This window comes from Dendropsophus ebraccatus, chromosome 11, assembly GCF_027789765.1.
Source record: "Dendropsophus ebraccatus isolate aDenEbr1 chromosome 11, aDenEbr1.pat, whole genome shotgun sequence".
NCBI lineage: Eukaryota > Metazoa > Chordata > Amphibia > Anura > Hylidae > Dendropsophus > Dendropsophus ebraccatus.
This window is the reverse complement of record NC_091464.1, coordinates 96,994,174-97,019,979: the sequence shown is the minus strand read 5'-3', so window position 1 is coordinate 97,019,979 and position 25,806 is coordinate 96,994,174. Positions and strand designations below refer to the sequence as shown.

Genomic DNA, 25,806 nt, shown 5'->3' with positions numbered 1-25,806 from the left:
CATTTGGGGCACTATGGATGGGCAGCTTGTATAGAGGTGGGTAGGGGGTGTTATAAAATGGTAGAGCCTAAAATGTGTGTCTGACAGATTCTGTGGAGATTAATCGTGATCAGAAGACGTCATCATGATGGCCTGGCCCAAGTGGGGAAGACAACAAAAGAGGAAGATGCCAATCATAGAAGACGTCCCTTGTGAGTCACTGAATGTACTGTGACTGTGCTGTACTGTACTGTGCTCAATGTATGGAGGTATAAATGGTCTGCATAAAGGGTTTATACACAGTATGATGGTATTAGTCATTATGTGGTGGTGGTGATGTGTGGTCATGGCATGGCAGCATTATTTGCTCCCTGTATAATGTTATTGGTAATATTACCTTTGGTTTTATTTAGTAAGACTATAATGGTAACATATAGTTATTATGTGGTGGTAATATCTGGTAATGGTGGGGTGTTATCATTTAACCCTTATATACTGTACAGTTGGTCTGTGTGTACTGGATATGGTCAGTATGATGGTACCATGTGTGGGATTATACTTGTTTATTATATACTTCCCCCATCCTTTATGGTGCATCACCTTCTCAGTCCCTATAGTTTGGGGAGGAGGTGCACACTATAAATAATGGGAGTAGATAGATTTCCAGGAGGAATAACAGGGGAACAGCTCAATACGGAGGCAGGAAGGAAAGATGCCCCTGAATTATTTCAATACTATAACTTTAAGATCTTGAGGTGTTTTTCCTGAAGAATGGACTGAATAGTTTTCAGGGCAAATATACCTTTATTATTATGAATGACAGGAGAGCAGACAGATCCTAAGTTATTGTTCTATATTCTGCATCTGATCGCTGCTGGGGGATATTACTCTTCAGCACCTGCGTACACCTGGTATCTGAAAAACGTTCTATTTTTCCATTGCACAGTTGGTGCAATGGGTGCAGGGAGATTTATATGTGGGGTTGTTGTGCCAGGGCTGCTTTTCAGTGCCAGTCCGGCCCTGCTTATTATCCTCCTGTATGAGTGTGTATATATCTTTCCATTATGTGTAGGTATACAGCAGTGTATTATATACTTATTATCCTCCTGTATGAGTGTGTATATATCTTTCCATTATGTGTAGGTATACAGCAGTGTATTATATACTTATTATCCCCCTGTATGAGTGTGTATATATCTCCCATTCTGTGTAGGTATACAGCAGTGTATTATATACTTATTATCCCCCTGTATGAGTGTGTATATATCTCCCATTCTGTGTAGGTATACAGCATATTATCCTCCTGTATGAGTGTGTATATATCTCCCCATTCTGTGTAGGTATACAGCAGTGTATTATATAATATCTCCCCATTCTGTGTAGGTATACAGCAGTGTATTATATACTTATTACATACCTCCCATCCGGCGGGACGGTCCCGATTTTGGGGTCATGTCCCGCCGTCCCGGTACTGTCCCCATGTGTCCCGCTGCTGCGCACCTCTCCCCCGCCGGTCCCGCCGCACTGCTGATGGGCTAGCTCCTCCTCCACCACAGCCGCGGGCTTTTGACAGAAGATGGGAGTCACATGGAGGCCCCTCATATACTCTAGAGCAGGGATTCTCAACCTGCGGGCGGCGCAGACTGAGGGGGTACGCGGGAGGGCGGGGTGATTCAAAATCCTGTGGGATCCGGTGGGGAGCGGCAGAGTGAAGGAGCTGTAACTGTCGCCCTGTGTACCCTGTGGCAGTGCGGGGGCTGGTGTGATGTGGATGGAGGAGACAGTGTACTGCGGTGCCCGGGCTGTAGCTGCTTCCTGTGTGACCAGGTCACCGCAGTACACGTGCTGCTGCTGCAGGCTCTATCTGTGGGGGAGCTGAGGAGGCACTGAGGCTGCACAGGTATCTGGCCGACAAGTGTCTCCCCGGGCAGAGCTGCTGGAGGCCAGGGAGCACGGGCCGCACTACAGATGGAGGTAATGGGTTTATAGGGTGGGGGAGGAATGGTCCAGGGCTGGGGGCACACTTACAAGATTTTACCCACGGCCGATCCCGGTATCTCCCGGAAAGCCCCGCCCCCTGTTGATTAGCCCCGCCCCCGATGCCACCCGCGGGAGGTATAGTAACTCTATCACTGTTAGATCACCCAGCTTTCCAGCATCATCTATTGAAGTGAGTATAATGGAGGTCACCCAGCTTTCCCAGTATCTCATAGTCCGTATTATGGAGGTCACCCAGCTTTCCCAGTATCTCATAGTCAGTATAATGCAGGTCACCCAGCTTTCCCAGTATCTCATAGTCAGTATAATGCAGGTCACCCAGCTTTCCCAGTATCTCATAGTCCGTATTATGGAGATTACCCAGCTTTCCCAGTATCTCATAGTCAGTATAATGCAGGTCACCCAGCTTTCCCAGTATCTCATAGTCAGTATAATGCAGGTCACCCAGCTTTCCCAGTATCTCATAGTCAGTATAATGCAGGTCACCCAGCTTTCCCAGTATCTCATAGTCAGTATAATGCAGGTCACCCAGCTTTCCCAGTATCTCATAGTCAGTATAATGGAGGTCACCCAGCTTTCCCAGCATCTTGTATAATGAGGTCACCAAGCTTTCCTACCATTTTGTATAGTAGTCAGTATAATGGAGGTCACCCAGCGTTCTCAGCATCTTGTATAGTAGTATAATGAAGGTCACCCAGCATTCCTAGCATCTTGTATAGTAGTCAGTATAATGGCGGTCACCCAGCTTTCTCAGCATCTTGTATAGTAGTATAATGGTAATAGGTGACGTGGATATGAGGGTGTGGCTAGGGAGGCGTGGTTATGGGGAGGGCGTGGCGCATTGCCGTGACTGTCCCTCTTTACGCCCAGCAAAAGTTGGGAGGTATGTTATTATCCTCCTGTATGAGTGTGTATATATCTCCCCATTCTGTGTAGGTATACAGCAATGTATTATATACTTATTATCCTCCTGTATGAGTGTATATATATCCCTCCCCTCTGTGTAGGTATACAGCAATGTATTATATACTTATTATCCCCCCCCCCCCTGTATGAGTGTGTATATATCTCCATTCTGTGTAGGTATACAGCAGTGTATTATATACTTATTATCCTCCTGTATGAGTGTATATATATCCCCATTCTGTGTAGGTATACAGCAGTGTATTATATACTTATTATCCTCCTGTATGAGTGTATATATCTCCCCATTCTGTGTAGGTATACAGCAATGTATTATATACTTATTATCCTCCTGTATGAGTGTATATATATCCCTCCCCTCTGTGTAGGTATACAGCAATGTATTATATACTTATTATCCCCCCCCCTGTATGAGTGTGTATATATCTCCATTCTGTGTAGGTATACAGCAGTGTATTATATACTTATTATCCTCCTTTATGAGTGTATATATATCCCCATTCTGTGTAGGTATACAGCAGTGTATTATATACTTATTATCCTCCTGTATGAGTGTTTATATATCCCCATTCTGTGTAGGTATACAGCAGTGTATGATAGCAGACCCTCAGCTGTGAAACATAGCAGGTCAGGATGAGGTATAAGGATTGCATTATTGTCAGCAAGCAGAGATCTTAGTCCATGTTAGACATTGTAGTAGTCTATTATGGTATGCTGTAATGCCTGGAGCAGAGCTCACAGAGTATTGTCTAAACTGGATACAACTGTGACGGACCCTCAGCTGTGTGAAGTTTTAGGTCATTGCTGAGCAGAGATGTTGCAGAACGTTCATTACATCGCCATGAAGCCATGTCCTTGCTGTCAGTGAATGGATCGGTGAGGACAATGCTCTGTGAGCTGGTCTGAGGTCTGATTACAGTATGTTACATTGTGTCCGTGAAGGTTAGATCTATCGGCCTGGAGATGATAGTGTAGACTGACAGCGGTCTCCAGCAGCTGCTGGCGGTCTAGGCATGCTGAGAGTTGTAGTGCCACAAGAATTAGAGAGTCACAAGTTGCACTAGATAAAAACAAGAAAGTTTCCATTCAGTGACGGCTAGAAGAGATCTTGTGTGAGTGTCGCAGTACAGCCCTGGCGTGTAACTCCTCCCCCTGGCAGGCACCTCAGTGGCAGTCACACGGGCTCCAGTCACTGGCAGTGGCGGCTTCTGATCTCCGCCAGGTTGTGTGTCTGGTGTCCACCACCGAAGAACGACAGCACGTCCGGCAAACAGATCATCTCCTGCCTGACGAGAGATCGGGGGATTAGAGAGATCAGAGGGGATCAGAGAGATGGGGGGGGATCAGAGAGATTGGCTGGATCAGAGTGATCGGGGGATCAGAGAGATTGGCGGAATCAGAGTGATCGGGGGATCAGAGAGATCAGGGGAAAAAGAGGGATGGGGGTCAGAGAGATCAGGGATCAGAGAGATCGGAGGAGATCAGAGAGATGGGGGGGGGGGTGTCAGAGAGATCAGTGGGAGAAGAGGGATCAGGAAGACCAGAGAGATCTTAGGGATTAGAGAGATCGGGGGGATCAGAGGGGATTAGAGAGATCAGGGAAATTTTTATCGCTATTCCTCGAGAATGTCACAAGTTTCTTCGACTTGGGGAAAATAACCAAAAACTTTATTAATGTGCGGCAAAACCCACAAATCATCCCCCATTATATCTTGCTGTCACTGAAAGAACACAGCTAAAAACTGCTGCTATGTCTGTGGAGGGCCCCGCCGCCCCCTGCTGTGTCTGTGGAGGGCCCCGCCGCCCCCTGTTGTGTCTGTGGAGGGCCCCGCTGCCCCCTGTTGTGTCTGTGGAGGGCCCCGCCGCCCCCTGTTGTGTCTGTGGAGGGCCCCGCCGCCCCCTGTTCTGTCTGTGGAGGGCCCCGCCGCCCCCTGTTGTGTCTGTGGAGGGCCCCGCCGCCCCCTGTTGTGTCTGTGGAGGGCCCCGCCGCCCCCTGTTGTGTCTGTGGAGGGCCCCGCGGCCCCCTGTCGTGTCTGTGGGGGGCCCGGCCGCCCCCTGCTGTGTCTGTGGAGGGCCCCGCCGCCCCCTGTGGTGTCTGTGGAGGGCCCCGCGGCCCCCTGTCGTGTCTGTGGAGGGCCCCGCCGCCCCCTGCTGTGTCTGTGGAGGGCCCGGCCGCCCCCTGCTGTGTCTGTGGGGGGCCCCGCCACCCCCTGCTGTGTCTGTGGGGGGCCCCGCCGCCCCCCTGTCACACACTCCTACCTGCTGCTCATGGGCAGCTCCGCCAGGCACAGCGTCCCGCTGAATTCCTTCCTTCTTCTTAGTGACATCCAGGAGCTGCTGGCCCTCAGCGTCACCATGTCCACCCCACACAGCGGGGTCCGGTGGGCGGCCAGGGTCCGACCTTCCAGGGTATGCTTGGGGCTGGAGAGAAGATGGTTACAGTGCTTAGTGATTTCCTCTGACAATGCTGCCCCCTATGGATATGTTAGGGGATCGGGGGGTCTCCATCTCATAGAGGGGGCGCTCAGTAACATAGTCAGGAATAGTGGGGTCCCTGGAGTCAGGAAACAATGACACATGGAGACTATGGAGGGACCTGACCTCAGAAGGTGGATGGAGAAGAGGACGGCAGTATACGGCAGAGTGGACAGTATATAGAAGAGTGGATGGACAATATATAGAGGGGTGGATAAACAGTATATAGAGGGGTGGATGGACAGTATATGGAGGGGTGGATGGACAGTATACGGAGGGGTGGATGGACAGTATATGGAGGGGTGGATAAACAGTATATAGAGGGGTGGATGGACAGTATATAGAGGGGTGGATGGACAGTATATAGAGGTGTGGATAAACAGTATATGGAGGGGTGGATGGACAGTATATGGAGGGGCGGATGGACAGTATATAGAGGTGTGGATAAACAGTATATGGAGGGGTGGATGGACAGTATATGGAGGGGCGGATGGACAGTATATGGAGGGGGGGATGGACAGTATATGGAGGGGTGGATGGACAGTATACGGAGGGGGGGTGGACAGTATATAGAGGGGTGGATGGACAGTATATGGAGGGGTGGATGGACAGTATACGGAGGGGTGGATGGACAGTATATGGTGGGGTGGATGGACAATATACGGAGGGGTGGATGGACAGTATACGGTGGGGTGGATGGACAGTATACGGAGGGGGGATGGACAGTATATGGTGGGGTGGATGGACAATATACGGAGGGGTGGATGGACAGTATACGGAGGGGTGGATGGACAGTATACTGTGGGGTGGATGGACAGTATATGGAGGGGTGGATGGACAGTATACGGAGGGGTGGATGGACAGTATACGGAGGGGTGGATGGGCAGTATATGGAGGGGGGGATGGACAGTATACGGAGGGGTGGATGGACAGTATACGGAGGGGTGGATGGACAGTATATGGTGGAGTAGACAGTATATGGAGGAACAGATGGACAGTATATAGAGGCGCAGACCTTATACAGCGGAGTGGATAGATTGTACTTGACCGGTGATGTGCTGGGATGTTACTGGTGACGCCACTTCTGGTGATTGGTCGGTGTAGGTGTACAGCTCAGCCGCTGATGTTAGTGTGGTGACGCCGGTGCTAGTCCAGCACACAGGTGTGATCTTGGTACCTGCTTTGTGTTGTGACTGGCTGTATCCCCCGATGGTCGGTGATCTGCCGGGCTGTGATGGGTCCCTTGGGCTCTTGTCACGGTGGTCCTGAGTGGCAATTGACCCACCCGGACTATCAGTACCGCCACCCACAGAAAGGGGGAAAATAACCCAAGGTGTGCGGCTGTGTGTATAGGTGCTGGTGGGTATAGAATATGACCCAGTGATAGAAAAACATAACAGCTTTACTGTACAATCTCTTAGTAGTACAATACACTTTGGCAGCAAATAGATAAATCTTTGTACAGACTTCAGTGATTGAACTGGTTTGTGCTGCAGAGATGCTTAAAAAACTAGAGTAGAGGTAGTTGTAGCGCTGCTCGGAGAGTTGAAAGAAGAGTAGAGGAGAAGAGTTTGTCAGGGGAATCCGAACCCAATGTAGCAATGTACTCTGCCGAAACTTGAGAGAATACTTGTAGTGAGAAGTTACTTGTACCTGCGTATAGACTTTAGTATGACCATCTTCTAAGCTAAGTTTCCTGGGGTTTCCCAGTTACATGCACTGCGAGATAGGATACGTAGACCCTCTGGTAGCTTTGTCCTATCCAGGCTAGTTCCTCTTGTATATCAGGATACTGCCCTGCACTTTGTAGAGTGGTTCTCAGCGTGGGCTAGGATGTTCCTACACTCTTCTCCCTATGTAGTGTTTCACAGGGTGTACAATTTAGACTGGTGCAAACTGCCCACAGCAACCAATCACAGCTCCTCTTTCCTTTCACCAGAGCTGGAAGCTGAGCTGCGATTGGTTGCTGTGGGCAGTTTTCACTTAGAAGTAACACTGACACCTAGTGGTGAAATTATAGAATACTACCTACATCACCACTGAAGCTGGAGGGAGAACTTTACGACTGGTGCCTAGGGTACTTAACAGTGGGACACCACAGATGGACAGTATATGGAGGAGCAGGTAGTATATGGCAGAACAGACAGTATATGGTGGACAAAGTATATGGTGGAGCGGATTGATAGTATATGGAGAAGTGGTCAGTAAATGGAGGTGCAGGTGAACAGTATATGGTGGAGCGGATAGATAGTATATGGTGGAGTAGATGGACAGTATATGGTGGAGCGGACTAATGGTATATGGCGGAACGGACGGACAATATATGGAGGAGCAGATGAACAGTATATGGCGTGGGGGGGAGCCAACAGTATATGGAGGAGTAGACAGACAGTATATGGCGGGGCATAAACAGTATATAGAGGAGCCAACAGTATATGGAGGAGTAGATGAATAGTATATGGCGGGGGGTGTACAGTATATAGAGGAGCCAACAGTATATGGAGAAGTAGACAGACAGTATATGGCGGGGGCATAAACAGTATATGGCGGAGCAGACGGATGGTATATGGGGGAGTGGATGGACAGTATGGGGTGGGGGAGGTGCAGTTGGGTTTGGGACCTTACACTGTGATCTTGGTTTTGCTGGTCCCGATGTCGGCGCTGATCAGCTGGATCTCTATGGTGATGCCGTTCTCTTTTTGTTCCAATAGATTAAACTCCAGTAAGATGTGATGAGCTGTAAGGAGAGGAGGAAGGGGGGGGGGGGGGTCATACAGTGCCGACCACCTACTGTACTGCACCATACTAGATAGGCAGCACTGTACTGCACCAGACTAGATAGACAGCACTGTACTGCACCAAACTAGATAGGCAGCACTGTACTGCACCAGACTAGATAGGCAGCACTGTACTGCACCAGACTAGATAGGCAGCACTGTACTGCACCAGACTAGATAGACAGCACTGTACTGCACCAAACTAGATAGGCAGCACTGTACTGCACCAGGCTATATAGGCAGCACTGTACTGCACCAGACTAGATAGGCAGCACTGTACTGCACCAGGCTATATAGGCAGCACTGTACTGCACCAGACTGGATAGACAGCACTGTACTGCACCAGACTAGATAGGCAGCACTGTACTGCACCAGACTAGATAGGCAGCACTGTACTGCACCAGACTAGATAGGCAGCACTGTACTGCACCAGACTGGATAGGCAGCACTGTACTGCACCAGACTGGATAGACAGCACTGTACTGCACCAGACTAGATAGGCAGCACTGTACTGCACAAGACTAGATAGGCAGCACTCTACTGACCTAGACTAGACAGGTATACACAGACACGGCTATACGGCTTAGACTTGTACATTTTTTACATTTTTACTGATAAGATAAAAAAATCTCAAGAGAAACAGAAGTGTAAAAGGCTGCGGAGAGCCGCACAAGCAGCAGTATCTGTCTCCTCAGTATCCGGAGGCTGCCGGCGAGCATACAGGCACCACCCATCCGGGGAAGCTCTCATATGAATTGCAGCCTTTTCCACTTCTGTTTCTCTTGAGATTTTTTAACCATATCAGTAAAAATGTAAAGAATGTATAAGTCTAAGGCCCCGTTCCCACTGAGGAAAGGTAGCGGAATTCCGCGACGGAATTGTCCGCCGCGGAATGCCGTTAGCCTCCCGCTCATAATGGGAGTCTATGGGAGGTGCGCGCTCCTGCCCTGTCCGCGCTGAAGAATGAACATGTGTATACCTGTCTAGTCTGGTGCAGTACAGTGCTGCTTATCTAGTCTAGGTCAGTAGAGTGCTGCCTATCTAGTCTCGTGCAGTACAGTGATGCTTATCTAGTCTGATGCAGTAGAGTGCTGCTTATCTAGTCTAGTGCAGTAGAGTGCTGCCTATCTAGTCTGGTGCGGTACAGTGCTGTATAGCCGTGTCTGTGTATACCTATCTAGTCTGGTGCGGTACAGTGCTGTATAACCGTGTCTGTGTATACCTATCTAGTCTGGGGACAGTGGATATGTGGGTAACTAACTCTGAAGAACAGAGACCCTCAATATACATGGATGTGTATAAAAAGATAGGCAGCACTCTACTGCACCAGACTAACAGATCCATTGTACTGCCTGAGACAAGATAGGCAAGACTACCACTGTCTATCCCGTCTCTCTGTATCTCTGTTGTGCACACAGTGTCCCTGCACTCACCGCAGTACGGTTCGTCTGTAGTTGTCAGCAGATACACCAGGTTGTTGTCGGGGTCGGGCCCCTCTCTCTCCCCCCTCTCTCTGTATCTCTGTTGTGCACACAGTGTCCCTGCACTCACCGCAGTACGGTTCGTCTGTAGTTGTCAGCAGATACACCAGGTTGTTGTCAGGGTCGGGCCCCTCTCTCTCCCCCCTCTCTCTGTATCTCTGTTGTGCACACAGTGTCCCTGCACTCACCGCAGTACGGTTCGTCTGTAGTTGTCAGCAGATACATCAGCTCTTGGTTGTTGTCGGGGTCGGGTAGCTCTCTCTCGATGTCGGTGGTTGTGTTCTCGTCTTCGGGGTGGATGGTGCTGGACGCGACATCTGGAGTGGCCTGAAGATATTTCTTCCCTGCACAGAACACTGACACGTGAGGGAACCCGATATATATATATATATATATATATATATATATATATATATACTAAAGGCTAAACCTCACAGCTGAGGATTCGTTGCAGATGCCTCCAGCCTATAAAGCTTCTGTGCACTACACATCCAGGACTCCAGACTGATACACTGTAACAAACTCACTGAGCTGCTAATGTATTTAAAGGGGCACTCCAGACAAAATCTATTTCATACAAAAAGCTGGTGTCAGAAAGTTCTATAGATTTCTTCTCCAGTCATCCAGTACTTATCATCTGCTGTATGTCCTGCAGGAAGTGATGTATTCTCTCCAGTCTGAAACAGTGCTCTCTGCTGCCACCTCTGTCCATGTCAGGAACTGTCCAGAGCAGGAGAGGTTTTCTATGGGGATTTGCTGCTGCTCTGGACAGTTCCTGACATGGACAGAGGAGGCAGCAGAGAGCACTGTGTCAGACTGGAGAGAATACACCACTTCCTGCAGGGCATACAGCAGCTGATGGGTGGCTGGAGGTTTTACAAAACAAATCTGTATACCTTTCTGACACCCGTTGATTTGAAAGAAAAAGATTTTCACTGGAGTACTTCTTTAACTCTCAGAGGATACAACTGTAACAACCCCTCAGCTGTGAGAAGTATCAGGTCTGTACAGGTTTTCAAAGATCTATTCTCATTCACTGACAGCAAACAGAGATCCTATAGGTATATATTGTATAGTGTGTATAGGAATGACCTGTGTATACGGACGGCCCTGTGTATATACGGGGGGCCCTGTGTATATACGGGGGGGCCCTGTGTATATACGGACGTCCCTGTGCATATACGGACGTCCCTGTGCATATACGGACGTCCCTGTGTATATACGGACGGCCCTGTGTATATATGGACGGCCCTGTGTATATACGGACGACATGTGTATATGCGGACGGCCCTGTGTATATATGGACGGCCCTGTGTATATACGGACGACCCTGTGTATATACGGACGACATGTGTATATGCGGACGGCCCTGTGTATATACGGACGACATGTGTATATGCGGACGGCCCTGTGTATATACGGACGGCCCTGTGTATATACGGACGACATGTGTATATGCGGACGGCCCTGTGTATATACGGACGACATGTGTATATGCGGACGGCCCTGCGTATATACGGACGGCCCTGTGTATATATGGACGACATGTGTATATGCGGACGGCCCTGTGTATGCGGACAGTAATGTGTATGCGGACGGCCCTGTGTATATACGGACGGCCCTGTGTATATACGGACGGCCCTGTGTATATATGGACGACATGTGTATATGCGGACGGCCCTGTGTATGCGGACAGTAATGTGTATGCGGACGGCCCTGTGTATATACGGACGGCCCTGTGTATATACGGACGGCCCTGTGTATATACGGACGACATGTGTATATGCGGACGGCCCTGTGTATATACGGACGACATGTGTATATGCGGACGGCCCTGTGTATGCGGACAGTAATGTGTATGCGGACGGCCCTGTGTATATACGGACGGCCCTGTGTATATATGGACGACATGTGTATATGCGGACGGCCCTGTGTATATACGGACGGCCCTGTGTATATACGGGCGGCCCTGTGTATATACGGACGACATGTGTATATGCGGACGGCCCTGTGTATATACGGACGACATGTGTATATGCGGACGGCCCTGTGTATATACGGGCGGCCCTGTGTATATACGGGCGGCCCTGTGTATATACGGGGGGCCCTGTGTATATACGGGGGGGCCCTGTGTATATACGGGGGGGCCCTGTGTATATACGGGGGGGCCCTGTGTATATACGGACGTCCCTGTGCATATACGGACGTCCCTGTGCATATACGGACGTCCCTGTGTATATACGGACGTCCCTGTGCATACGGACGGCCCTGTGTATATATGGACGGCCCTGTGTATATATGGACGGCCCTGTGTATATATGGACGGCCCTGTGCATGCACGGACGGCCCTGTGTATATACGGACGACATGTGTATATGCGGACGGCCCTGTGTATATATGGACGGCCCTGTGTATATACGGGGGGCCCTGTGTATATGCGGATGGCCCTGTGTATATATGGACGGCCCTGTGTATATACGGACGACCATGTGTATATACGGACGACATGTGTATATGCGGACGGCCCTGTGTATGCGGACAGTAATGTGTATGCGGACAGTAATGTGAATGCGGACGGCCCTGTGTATATACGGACGGCCCTGTGTATATATGGACGACATGTGTATATGCGGACGGCCCTGTGTATGCGGACAGTAATGTGTATGCGGACGGCCCTGTGTATATATGGACGACATGTGTATTTGCGGACGGCCCTGTGTATGCGGACGGCCCTGTGTATGCGGACGGCCCTGTGTATATATGGACGACATGTGTATTTGCGGACGGCCCTGTGTATGCGGACGGCCCTGTGTATTTGCGGACGGCCCTGTGTATGCGGACGGCCCTGTGTATGCGGACGGCCCTGTGTATGCGGACGGCCCTGTGTATATATGGACGACATGTGTATTTGCGGACGGCCCTGTGTATGCGGACGGCCCTGTGTATGCGGACGGCCCTGTGTATATATGGACGACATGTGTATATGCGGACGGCCCTGTGTATATACGGACGACATGTGTATATGCGGACGGCCCTGTGTATGCGGACAGTAATGTGTATGCGGACAGTAATGTGTATGCGGACGGCCCTGTGTATATATGGACGACATGTGTATTTGCGGACGGCCCTGTGTATGCGGACAGTAGTGTGTATGCGGACGGCCCTGTGTATATACGGACGGCCCTGTGTATATATGGACGACATGTGTATATGCGGACGGCCCTGTGTATGCGGACAGTAATGTGTATGCGGACGGCCCTGTGTATATACGGACGGCCCTGTGTATATACGGACGACCCTGTGTATATACGGACGACATGTGTATATCCGGACGGCCCTGTGTATATACGGACGACGTGTATATGCGGACGGCCCTGTGTATTCACAGACGACATGTGTATATGCGGACGGCCCTGTGTATGCAGACAGTAATGTGTATGCGGACGGCCCTGTGTATATACGGACGGCCCTGTGTATATATGGACGACATGTGTATATGCGGACGGCCCTGTGTATATACGGACGGCCCTGTGTATATATGGACGACATGTGTATATGCGGACGGCCCTGTGTATGCGGACAGTAATGTGTATGCGGACGGCCCTGTGTATATATGGACGACATGTGTATATGCGGACGGCCCTGTGTATGCGGACAGTAATGTGTATGCGGACAGTAATGTGAATGCGGACGGCCCTGTGTATATACGGACGGCCCTGTGTATATACGGACGACATGTGTATATGCGGACGGCCCTGTGTATATGCGGACGGCCCTGTGTATATACGGACGACATGTGTATATGCGGACGGCCCTGTGTATGCGGACAGTAATGTGTATGCAGACAGTAATGTGTATGTGGACGGCCCTGTGTATATACGGACGGCCCTGTGTATATACGGACGACATGTGTATATGCGGACGGCCCTGTGTATATGCGGACGGCCCTGTGTATATGCGGACGGCCCTGTGTATGCGGACAGTAATGTGTATGCGGACAGTAATGTGAATGCGGACGGCCCTGTGTATATACGGACGACATGTGTATATGCGGACGGCCCTGTGTATGCGGACAGTAATGTGTATGCGGACAGTAATGTGAATGCGGACGGCCCTGTGTATATACGGACGGCCCTGTGTATATATGGACGACATGTGTATATGCGGACGGCCCTGTGTATGCGGACAGTAATGTGTATGCGGACGGCCCTGTGTATGCGGACGGCCCTGTGTATGCGGACGGCCCTGTGTATATATGGACGACATGTGTATTTGCGGACGGCCCTGTGTATGCGGACGGCCCTGTGTATTTGCGGACGGCCCTGTGTATGCGGACGGCCCTGTGTATGCGGACGGCCCTGTGTATATATGGACGACATGTGTATTTGCGGACGGCCCTGTGTATGCGGACGGCCCTGTGTATGCGGACGGCCCTGTGTATATATGGACGACATGTGTATATGCGGACGGCCCTGTGTATATACGGACGACATGTGTATATGCGGACGGCCCTGTGTATGCGGACAGTAATGTGTATGCGGACGGCCCTGTGTATATATGGACGACATGTGTATTTGCGGACGGCCCTGTGTATGCGGACAGTAGTGTGTATGCGGACGGCCCTGTGTATATACGGACGGCCCTGTGTATATATGGACGACATGTGTATATGCGGACGGCCCTGTGTATGCGGACAGTAATGTGTATGCGGACGGCCCTGTGTATATACGGACGGCCCTGTGTATATACGGACGACCCTGTGTATATACGGACGACATGTGTATATGCGGACGGCCCTGTGTATATACGGACGACGTGTATATGCGGACGGCCCTGTGTATTCACAGACGACATGTGTATATGCAGACGGCCCTGTGTATGCAGACAGTAATGTGTATGTGGACGGCCCTGTGTATATACGGACGGCCCTGTGTATATATGGACGACATGTGTATATGCGGACGGCCCTGTGTATATACGGACGGCCCTGTGTATATATGAACGACATGTGTATATGCGGACGGCCCTGTGTATGCGGACAGTAATGTGTATGCGGACGGCCCTGTGTATATATGGACGACATGTGTATATGCGGACGGCCCTGTGTATGCGGACAGTAATGTGTATGCGGACAGTAATGTGAATGCGGACGGCCCTGTGTATATACGGACGGCCCTGTGTATATACGGACGACATGTGTATATGCGGACGGCCCTGTGTATATGCGGACGGCCCTGTGTATATACGGACGACATGTGTATATGCGGACGGCCCTGTGTATGCGGACAGTAATGTGTATGCAGACAGTAATGTGTATGTGGACGGCCCTGTGTATATACGGACGGCCCTGTGTATATACGGACGACATGTGTATATGCGGACGGCCCTGTGTATATGCGGACGGCCCTGTGTATATGCGGACGGCCCTGTGTATATACGGACGGCCCTGTGTATATACGGACGGCCCTGTGTATATGCGGACGGCCCTGTGTATATACGGACGGCCCTGTGTATATACCGACGGCCCTGTGTATATACGGACGGCCCTGTGTATATACGGACGGCCCTGTGTATATACGGACGGCCCTGTGTATATGCGGACGGCCCTGTGTATATGCGGACGGCCCTGTGTATATACCGACGACCCTGTGCATACGGACAGTAATGTGTAATAGATACCAATGTGCCATCATGGTATCACTCTGCTGAATGACATGCAATAAATCTATTAATACACAGTCTATTATAAGATGGAGGCACAGCTGTCAGGGCTGTCTCTCACTGAGCGCTGTCACTATGGCATCGCCTCCCATATATCACATGGACTGATCTGACTGTAATACTGCACATCTCCTGTAGTGGCCGCTGCAGAGTAGACGGGAGTGTCAGCTGATGGGGTGGTGGTACCTATACGAGGGCAGGGGGCGCTCTGGCACTCCACGCAGTGACCCTCTCTGAACAGCCAGTAGCTGGCACACGGGAACCCGACGTAGGAGCAGACCCCCCGCATGGCGGTGATGAACATGGTGACCGATCTCATGTGATCACAGATCAGGTACTGGTACACTGCAACGGCAGGACAAGTCACAGTCAATGGAAATCCATGCACTAAACTGGCTAAAATCCTCTGCGCAGCTGTGAGCCTGAAGCTCCTCATCACTGTCGCCATCCTATGATATCATTCACTATACATGATTGTAACTTACACTTTCGTATAGACGGACACCCCACCTGGTCCCGGCCGCCATTGACAAAGTAATCAACGTGTCCCACCGGGATCCGGATACCAAAGGCTAAAATAATGGAAAAAGAAATGTTATAATAGTACAGGAACAATATATACAACACATCATGTTACACCCTCCAGAGCTGCACTCAATATTCTGCTGTTACATCATGTCTCATCCTCCAGAGCTGCACTCACTATTCTGCTGTTACATCGTGTCTCATCCTCCAGAGCTGCACTCACTATTCTGCTGTTACATCGTGTCTCATCCTCCAGGGCTGCACTCACTATTCTGCTGTTACATCATGTCTCATCCTCCAGAGCTGCACTCACTATTCTGCTGTTACATCGTGTCTCATCCTCCAGGGCTGCACTCACTATTCTGCTATTTTATCATGTCAGGAACCTTCTAGAGAAAAGGCAGAGCTCAGCTTTAGTCTGGCCTCTCTACTGAAAGATGAGGGAGCAGATCAGGTCCTGGTGGTCTGGAGTAGAGTTCTGACTGCAGGATGGAGAGGAGTAAGGATTGTTTGCCTGCGAGAAGCTGCACAAGGGCCTCCCGGCACCCATCCTAGGAGCAGGCCTAGTCCACCAGCTACACCTATAGATCAGATACATTACTGTCTGTGTCAGTGTGCACCGCCTCCACAAAGATGGCGTCACTGGGGTCCAACCTCTCCTCGGGGCTGGCATGTGTGAACTTGTAACCAGCGGGATCCAGACCTGAGAGAAAAGGATGATGTTAAACAATGTTCCCCAGAGGGATGCCCCAAAAATCTTCCCGAAACAGGGACCCTTTAAGGGCATCAGCATGACAGCGAAGAGTCTGCCTGCCGGGGGCCACTATCTACCAGCTGGAGTGACTCCCACTCTGGAGGACATGCCTGGTTATATAGAAACTATGGCCCCAGACCCAGTAACTATGGCCCCAGGCCTGGTAACTATGGCCCCAGCCCCTGTAACTATGGTCCCGGTAACTATGGCCCCTAAAGCCCTCGTAACAAAGGCCCCAGTCCCAATAACTATAATACAAGACCTGGTAACTACTGCCCCTGCCTAGGTAACTATGGTCCCAACCCCTAGTCACTGGCGTAGCTACCATGGGGGCAGGGTACGCCGTCGCTATGGGGCCCGGGGGTTTAGGGGGCCCGGGCCCCCGCGTTAAAGTATGCCCCGCCGCCTGTATTGCCGCTCACTATGCATATGCATAGTGAGCGGCCCTGAGCCATCCCCTCCGCCCGCCACTTCTATCGCTGCTCAGCTGAGCCGATCAGAAGCCCGGAAAAGTGCAGCACTTTCCTAAGCTCCTGATCGGCTAGGCGGCGATAGAAGGGGGCGGGCTGGGCGTGCGGAGGGGATCGCTGTCCTACTCACCTGTCCGCCGGCCCCAGCAGCTCCTCTCCCGACACTCCGGTCTCCTGTCATCCTCCGGGCACAGGCGGCGGGGTACAGAGACGCTGCCTGTGTCCCGCAAGTGTTCTGCAGCGGCAGTCTCTCTATCCCCCGCTGCCTGTGCCCGGAGGATGACGGGAGACCGGAGTGTCGGGAGAGGAGCTGCTGGGGCCGGCGGACAGGTGAATAACCTGTTTGTTGTTTTTCTGGTCGCAGGGGGGGTATTGGCTACTATGAGGGGCACTATATGGGGCATTGGCTACTATGGGGGCACTGTATGGGGCACTGTATGGGGCATTGGCCACTATATGGGGGCACTGGCTACGATGGGGGCACTGTCTGGGGGCATTGGCTACTATATGGGGGCACTGTCTGGGGGCATTGGCTACTATATGGGGGCACTGTATGGGGGCATTGGCTACTATATGGGGGCACTGGCAACTATATGGGGGCACTGTATGGTGGCATTGGCTACTATATGGGGCACTGTATGGGGGCACTGGCTACTATATGGGGGCACTGGCAACTATATGGGGGCACTGTATGGTGGCGTTGGCTACTATATGGGGCACTGTATGGGGGCACTGGCTACTATATGGGGGCACTGGCTACTATATGAGGGCATTGTATGGGGGCATTGGCTACTATGGAGGGCACTGGCTACAATTGGGGCACTGTATGGGGGCATTGGCTACTATATGGGGGCATTGGCTACTATGGGGGGCACTATATGGGGGCATTGGCTTCTATGTGGGGGCATTGGATACTATATGGGGGCATTGGCTACTATAGGGGCACTATATGGGGGCATTGGCTACTATGTGGGGGCATTGGCTACTATGGGGGGCACTATGTGGGGGCATTGGCTACTATATGAGGGCATTGGCTACTATGGGGGGCACTATATGGGGGCATTGGCTACTATGGGGGCACTATGTGGGGGCATTGGCTACTATATGGGGGCATTGGCTACTATGGGGGACACTATATGGGGGCATTGGCTACTATGGGGGGCACTATATGGGGGCATTGGCTACTATGTGGGCACTATATGGGGGCATTGGCTACTATGTGGGGCACTATATGGGGGCATTGGCTACTATGTGAGGCACTATATGGGGGCATTGGCTACTATGTGGGGCACTATATGGGGGCATTGGCTACTATGTGAGGCACTATATGGGGGCATTGGCTACTATGTGGGGCACTATATGGGGGCATTGGCTACTATGTGAGGCACTATATGGGGGCATAGGCTACTATGTGGGGCATTGGCTACTATGGGGGGCACTATATGGGGGCATTGGCTACTATGTGGGGCACTATATGGGGGGGGGCAGAGAAGGGTCTAACTACTTAATGAGGGACACAGTTGTCTAACTACTATATGAATACAGAGGGGACCACTATATGAGGGAACAGATGGAGCAAATAGATGCATAGGATATTGGGGCATGAGTGAGGAACCTAAACTGTTTGTCTGTAAGATCCTACTGAGAGAAGTCCTCATGGTGGCCAGGCTGGATGGAGAAGAAGGGAAAAAGTGAGCAACTCCGATTGGAGAAGACGCCTGTAACTGCACTGTGATCACTTATGGTGTGTAAAGCCTGTGTGGAGCCTATACATGCCACTGTATGGCCAATGGTGATATTGGACTGTGGATTTTATTCCATAGCAGTGGTAGCATTATTCAGTATGTGGGGGTTTTAGTCAGTGAGAGGGGGTAATATTTGTCCCATGTAAACTGGTACTGTTTATATTATTCATCCTAACATACTGGATTTGGTTGGTAACAATATAGTGGTAATGGCAGTGGTCATGGTGCTATAATGCTTTTCCTAATACTATGTACATATTGCTCTCTCTTCACAGCTTAGTGGTCAGTTGTTTGGGGTGGGGGGGGGGCCCAATCAAAAGTTTGCTATGGGGCCCAGCTAGTTCTAGTTACGCCCCTGCCCCTAGTAACCATGGTCCTAACCCTGGTAGCTATGATCCCAGGCCCAATACCTATGGCCCCAGCCTCAGCAGCTATGGTCCCAGCCCCAATAACTATAGTACTATCTCCAGTAACCATGATCCCTATAGCCCCAGTAACTATGGTCCCAGCCCTGGTAACTATGGTCCCTATAGCCCCAGTAACTATGGTCCCAGCCCTGGTAACTATGGTCCCTATAGCCGCAGTAACTATGGTCCCAGCCCTGGTAACTATGGTTCCACCACAATAACTATGGCTCCAGCCCTAATAACTATGGTCCCTATAGCCCCGGTAACAAAGGCCCCAGCCTCAATAACTACAGTCCCAGTCCCAGAAACTATGGCTCCAGCAGCTACTGACCCAACTCTATGACCTGTGGCCGCAGGCTATGACCATTCTCTATTACGAATTACCTGTGATCCTTCCGATGCGGCCACCAAAGTATTGTCCTACATAACCAGCAACATGAGCGCCGAGAGAGACTCCGACCAAGTGGAAAGATTTTTCTGTAGCCCCCAGTTCCTGTGGATTCAACACAACACGAGGTTTAAAAGATCTGGAGGGGAGCTGAGGGGTGTGAGGTGATGGCCACACAGCAGTACATTGGGGGTTTATTAGTGATCAGACAGCAATATCAGTGTTTTAGATAAACATAAGTGATCTAGAGAAATATCAGTGGCCTAGAAAACATGAGTAAGATAGAAGTATAACAGTCGTCTTCAGCCGTCAAAATTACCCCAATAATCTAGAACATTTGAGAAAGACATTAGTATTCTTCTAGTGTCTCTTCAATAATATATACATGCTAGAACAAGATGCAGAATATGATCTACTACCACAATATCGATAGAACCAAAGAACCTGTGATCCATGAGAACATAGAAGGACACCAATGATCTACTGTATTATAACCATCAGACAAAATGGATGTAAAAAGATCTAAAATTGGCCACCATGAACACCAATGTGCTACGAAAATGCAGTTGTTCTAGAAAGGAGCTCCTTAAACTGTAAGATGGCCTCATATGTAAACTACCCCCTGTTCTGGATACGGTGTGTCGTGCCTCCCAAGCCTCCTAAAGTCAGCAGGACGGACCCACTGGCTGAAGAAATCGATAACTGGGGCAGTCTTCTATCCAGATGTGGGGATGAGAGTCCCAGGCATCAACATGGTCCTGGACCCACTGTCCCTAAAACACTTGCTGAAGAAATCGATAACGGGGGCAGTCTTCTATCCAGATGTGGGGATGAGAGTCCAAGGCATCACCATGGTCCTGGACTTACTGTCCCTAAAACACTGGCTGAAGAAATCGGTAACGGGGGCAGTCTTCTATCCAGATGCGGGGATGAGAGTCCCAGTTATCACCATGGTCCTGGACCCACTGTCCCTAAAAGACTGGCTGAAGGAATGGGTAACGGGGGCAGTCTTCTATCCAGATGCGGGGATGAGAGTCGTAGGCATCACCATGGTTTGGAGATAACTGCTGATACAGAAAAATATTCACATTCAAAAAAGTTCACGGAGAACATCAGCTATCTACTGCAATGCTTCTCAAACTGCGAGGCGCCCCCTAGTTACTGGTGAGGAACAGTCGGGGAAACAGTCTTCACTAAAGTGACTGTAAGCCGCTCAGTCCATTCCCTGGCTGCAACAATAACTCCTTTAGATACTTTATTGACTCATTTTGTACTGTTTTTAGTTTAGGAGGCAAATGAAGGGAAAACTGAGCAGCAGTTTTTATTTTTGCGTGGACCTCCACCACAGATGGTGAGGCCCAGGCATCCTATTGGTCAGTCTGGTGAGGCCCAGGCATCCTATTGGTCAGTCTGGTCAGGACCAGGCATCCTATTGGTCAGTCTGGTGAGGCCCAGGCATCCTATTGGTCAGTCTGGTGAGGCCCAGGCATCCTATTGGTCAGTCTGGTGGGGCCCAGGCATCCTATTGGTCAGTCTGGTGAGGCCCAGGTACCACTTTGCTCTTTTGGGTGAGGCTCCAGTAGAAAAAGTTCTGATCTACTGGACAAAGAACATCTATTATAAACTGGAACTTCAGTATATCTCAACTGGACGTCAGTATTCTAGAATTAAAATAAATAAATAAAATAAAATTATCTAGAACAACATATGTGATCTACCTGGTTTTTGTATTTTAGAATAACATTAATGATCTAGAACAGCATAGGTTATCTACTGGGCCTTTAGAATTCTAGAATAACATTAATGATCTAGAACAGCATAGGTTATCTATGGGGCTTTTAGTATTCTAGAAGACCATTAAAGATCTAGAATATATGATTTCTCCTGGACCTTTAGTATTCTAGAAAACCATTAATGATCTAGAACAACATACGGTTTCTGCTAGAACTTGCTGTAGAAGATCATAGATTATCTACTCTAGTGGGAAAAAACCCCCATAAATGACCCTGAAAAACATTATTTGTCAAGAGGAACATCAATGCTCAACAGTAATTGAGAAAAAAACCTCAGTGGTCTAGAAGAACATCAGTAATCCTGCTGAATATGAGTGAAAAGAGAAGACATGTTTAAAACAAAGATAAGTTATCTAGATGAATGGCCTAGGGAAAAAATAGAATTAGTTCTTACTTATAATTCTGTTTCTAGGGATGGACCATGACAGTACGGATATTCCTGTGGTGCTGTCATGGAGGATGATTAGGGTAGATCATGATCTAGAAGACATCAATGGAGCTTAAGTATTTCTGAAGAGTATCAATTAGCTAAATTAATCAGTGATATGGAAAAAATGGGGCTGATCTAGAAGAACAATGAGCAAAAGTATACAAACGATCTTTGGGAACAATAGTATTCTAGAAAATTCATGAAAAATATCAGTAGGCTGGGTAAACATTAGTGATCTAGAAGATTATCATTGGTCTGTAGGAAAAGTGATTGATCCAAAATAATATCAGTGATCCACTGGAATGTTACTCAAAGAACATCAATGATTTAAGAGAACATCAACGTTCTAGAACAGCATCAATGGTCTGAGAAGGAACGTAAAGGATCTAGAAGAATCGCAGTGGCATATATAAACATTAGTGATCTAGACTACTATAATAGACCAAATAGGATAACGGTGGGCAAAGGACACTACTAAACAATGGATACATATTGAATCTACTGATCCAACTCGATCATGTCATTCTCCTTGGGGTTCCTGCATTCTCTTCTTCCAGACTAAAATTATAAGGAGCAAACTAGTAGGGGCCTAGTAACTACTAGAAACTAGTACAAAGGCGCTGGGCAATAAACAGAGTCAATGAGGCAAAGCAGAGTCAGAAAACCAGAGGACTAATGTACAGATCAGAGGCCAAACACGTAGTCAGGGACATGAGCCAAAGTCAGGAAACCAATAAGTCCGGATAGCTATCACAGGGTAGGAAGCGAGTCTAGGCACAGAGGGTAATGCTATAGCAGCATCAGGCAGAGGAAAGGAGTCTTAAAGGAGGCCAGGTCCTGGTCTTAGAGGTGATTGGGGTGGATAGACAAGAAGTAAGACCAAAGGAAAGGGCTGTCAATCAATGACGAATTCACTCCAGAAAATACAGTGAGATAACCAGAATGTATTAATTAGGCCAAGACAGAATCCACCAGTGTTCACACCAGGGATGACGGAGGTGAGCAGCATGGCATCTGCTCACAAAACCCTTATGGCACCAAATTCATTTTCTCCTAGAAGAGTCATGTCAAACTCTGGCCTCCGGTGCCATTATTTTTGGCCCAACAGGCAATTCAGAGTTTGAATTACATCTGGCCCGCCATGGCTACTATATAAGACACAATTGGGAAGGCTGGCTACTATATAAGAGACTATGGGGAGGGCTGGCTACTATATAAGAGACTATGGGGGAGGGCTGGCTACTATATAAGACACAATTGGGAGGGCTGGTTACTATATAAGAGACTATGGGGGAGGGCTGGCTACTATATAAAAGGCTATGGGGGAGGGCTGGCTACTATATAAGAGACTATGGGGAGGGCTGGCTACTATATAAGACACAATTGGGAGGGCTGGCTACTATATGCGACTATGGGGAAGGGATGGTTACTATATAAGAGACTATAGGGGAGGGCTAGATACTATATAAGAGACTATGGGGAGGGCTGTCTACTATATAAGAGGCTATGGGGGAGGGCTGGCTACTATATAAGAGACTATGAGGGAGGGCTGGCTACTATATAAGACACAATTGGGAGGGCTGGCTACTATATGCGACTATGGGGAAGGGATGGTTACTATATAAGAGACTATGGGGGAGGGCTAGATACTATATAAGAGACTATGGGGAGGGCTGGCTACTATATATGAGACTATGGGGAGGGCTGGCTACTATATAAGAGACTATGGGGGAGGGCTGGCTACTATATAAGAGACTATAGGGGAGGGCTGGCTACTATATAAGACACAATTAAGAAGGCTGGCTACTATATAAGAGACTATGGGGGAGGGCTGGCTACTATATAAGACACAATTGGGAGGGCTGGTTACTATATGAGACTATGGGAAAAGGATGGTTACTATAAAAGAGACTATGGGGGAGGGCTGGTTACTTTATAAGAGACTATGGGGGAGGGCTGGCTACTATATCAGACTATGGGGAGGGCTGGTTACTATATAAGACTATGGGGGAGGGCTGGTTACTATATAAGACTATGGGGGAGGGCTGGTTACTATATAAGACTATGGGGGAGGGCTGGCTACTATATAAGAGACTATGGGGGAGGGCTGGCTACTATATAAGACACAATTGGGAGGGCTATAAGAGACTATAGGGGAGGGCTGGCTATTATATAAAACACCATTGGGAGGGCTATAAGAGACTATGGGGGAAGGCTGGCTACTATATAAGAGACTATGGGGAGGGCTGGCTACTATATAAGAGACTATGGGGAGGGCTGGCTACTATATAAGAGACTATGAGGGAGGGCTGGCTACTATATAAGAGACTATAGGGGAGGGCTGGCTACTATATAAGAGACTATAGGGGAGGGCTGGCTACTATATAGGAGACTATGAGGGAGGGCTGGCTACTATATAAGAGACTATAGGGGAGGGCTGGCTACTATATAAGAGACTATGGGGAGGGCTGGCTACTATATAAGAGACTATGGGGGAGGGCTGGCTACTATATAAGAGACTATGGGGGAGGGTTGGCTACTATATAAGAGACTATAGGGGAGGGCTGGCTACTATATAAGAGACTATGAGGGAGGGCTGGCTACTATATAAGAGACTATGGGGGAAGGCTGGATACTATATAAGAGACTATGGGGGAGGGCTGGCTACTATATAAGAGACTATGGGGGAGGGCTGGCTACTATAAAAGAGACAATGGGGAGGGCTGGCTACTAGATAAGAGACTATGGGGAGGGCTGGCTACTATATAAGAGACTATGGGGAGGGCTGGCTACTATATAAGAGACTATGGGGAGGGCTGGCTACTATATGAGACTATGGATACTATATAAGAGACTATGGGGAGGGCTGGCTACTATATAAGAGACTATGGGGGAGGGCTGGCTACTATATAAGAGACTATGGGGGAGGGCTGGCTACTATAAAAGAGACAATGGGGAGGGCTGGCTACTAGATAAGAGACTGTAGGTGAGGGCTGGCTACTATATGAGACTATTGGGGAGGGCTGGCTACTATATAAGAGACTATGGGGAAGGGCTGGCTACTATATAAGAGACTATGGGGAGGGCTGGTTACTATATGAGACTATGGGGAGGGCTGGCTACTATATAAGAGACTATGGGGAGGGCTGGCTACTATATAAGAGACTATGGGGAGGGCTGGCTACTATATAAGACTATGGGGGAGGGCTGGCTACTATATAAGAGACTATGGGGGAGGGCTGGCTACTATATAAGAGACTATGGGGAGGGCTGGCTACTATATAAGACACAACTGGGAGGGCTGGCTACTATATAAGAGACTATGGGGAGGGCTGGCTACTATATAAGAGACTATGGGGGAGGGCTGGCTACTATATAAGAGACTATGGGGAGGGCTGGCTACTATATAAGACACAACTGGGAGGGCTGGCTACTATATAAGAGACTATGGGGGAGGGCTGGCTACTATATAAGAGACTATGGGGGAGGGCTGGCTACTAAGAGGCTATAAGGAGGACTGGTTACTAAATAAGAGACTATGGGGGAGGGCTGGCTACTATATAAGAGACTATGGGGGAGGACTGACTACTATGTAAAAGACTATTGGGGGGGGCTGACTACTATATGAGACTACTAAGGAGGGCTGGCTACTATATGAGACTATGGGGGAGGGCTGGCTACTATATAAGAGACTATGGGGAAGGGCTGGCTACTATATAAGAGACTATGGGGGAGGGCTGGTTACTATATGAGACTATGGGGGAGGGCTGGCTACTATATAAGAGACTATGGGGGAGGGCTGGTTACTATATGAGACTATGGGGGAGGGCTGGCTACTATATAAGAGACTATGGGGGAGGGCTGGCTACTATATAAGAGACTATGGGGAGGGCTGGCTACTATATAAGACACAACTGGGAGGGCTGGCTACTATATAAG

The 25,806-nt window shown here is 49.4% G+C and overlaps 1 protein-coding gene across 2 annotated transcripts in view; it reads right to left on the bottom strand.

Annotated features, from left to right (window-relative positions):
* Positions 1-763: 763 nt before the first annotated feature.
* The window catches only part of PLA1A (phospholipase A1 member A), a 57,798-nt gene continuing 32,755 nt past the window's right edge, over positions 764-25,806 (bottom strand). The window contains exons 4-11 of one of the 2 annotated variants that reach the window (XM_069944658.1): positions 19,641-19,749; positions 16,482-16,583; positions 15,841-15,927; positions 15,542-15,700; positions 9,823-9,978; positions 8,002-8,113; positions 5,161-5,322; positions 764-4,187 (exon numbers count right to left, since the gene is read on the bottom strand). In XM_069944658.1, coding sequence (XP_069800759.1) covers positions 4,091-4,187; positions 5,161-5,322; positions 8,002-8,113; positions 9,823-9,978; positions 15,542-15,700; positions 15,841-15,927; positions 16,482-16,583; positions 19,641-19,749 — 984 coding nt within the window. In that variant the 3' untranslated portion in view covers positions 764-4,090. The remainder of the gene's footprint in view (positions 4,188-5,160; positions 5,323-8,001; positions 8,114-9,822; positions 9,979-15,541; positions 15,701-15,840; positions 15,928-16,481; positions 16,584-19,640; positions 19,750-25,806) is intronic. The other variant, XM_069944659.1, reaches the window with a different exon arrangement.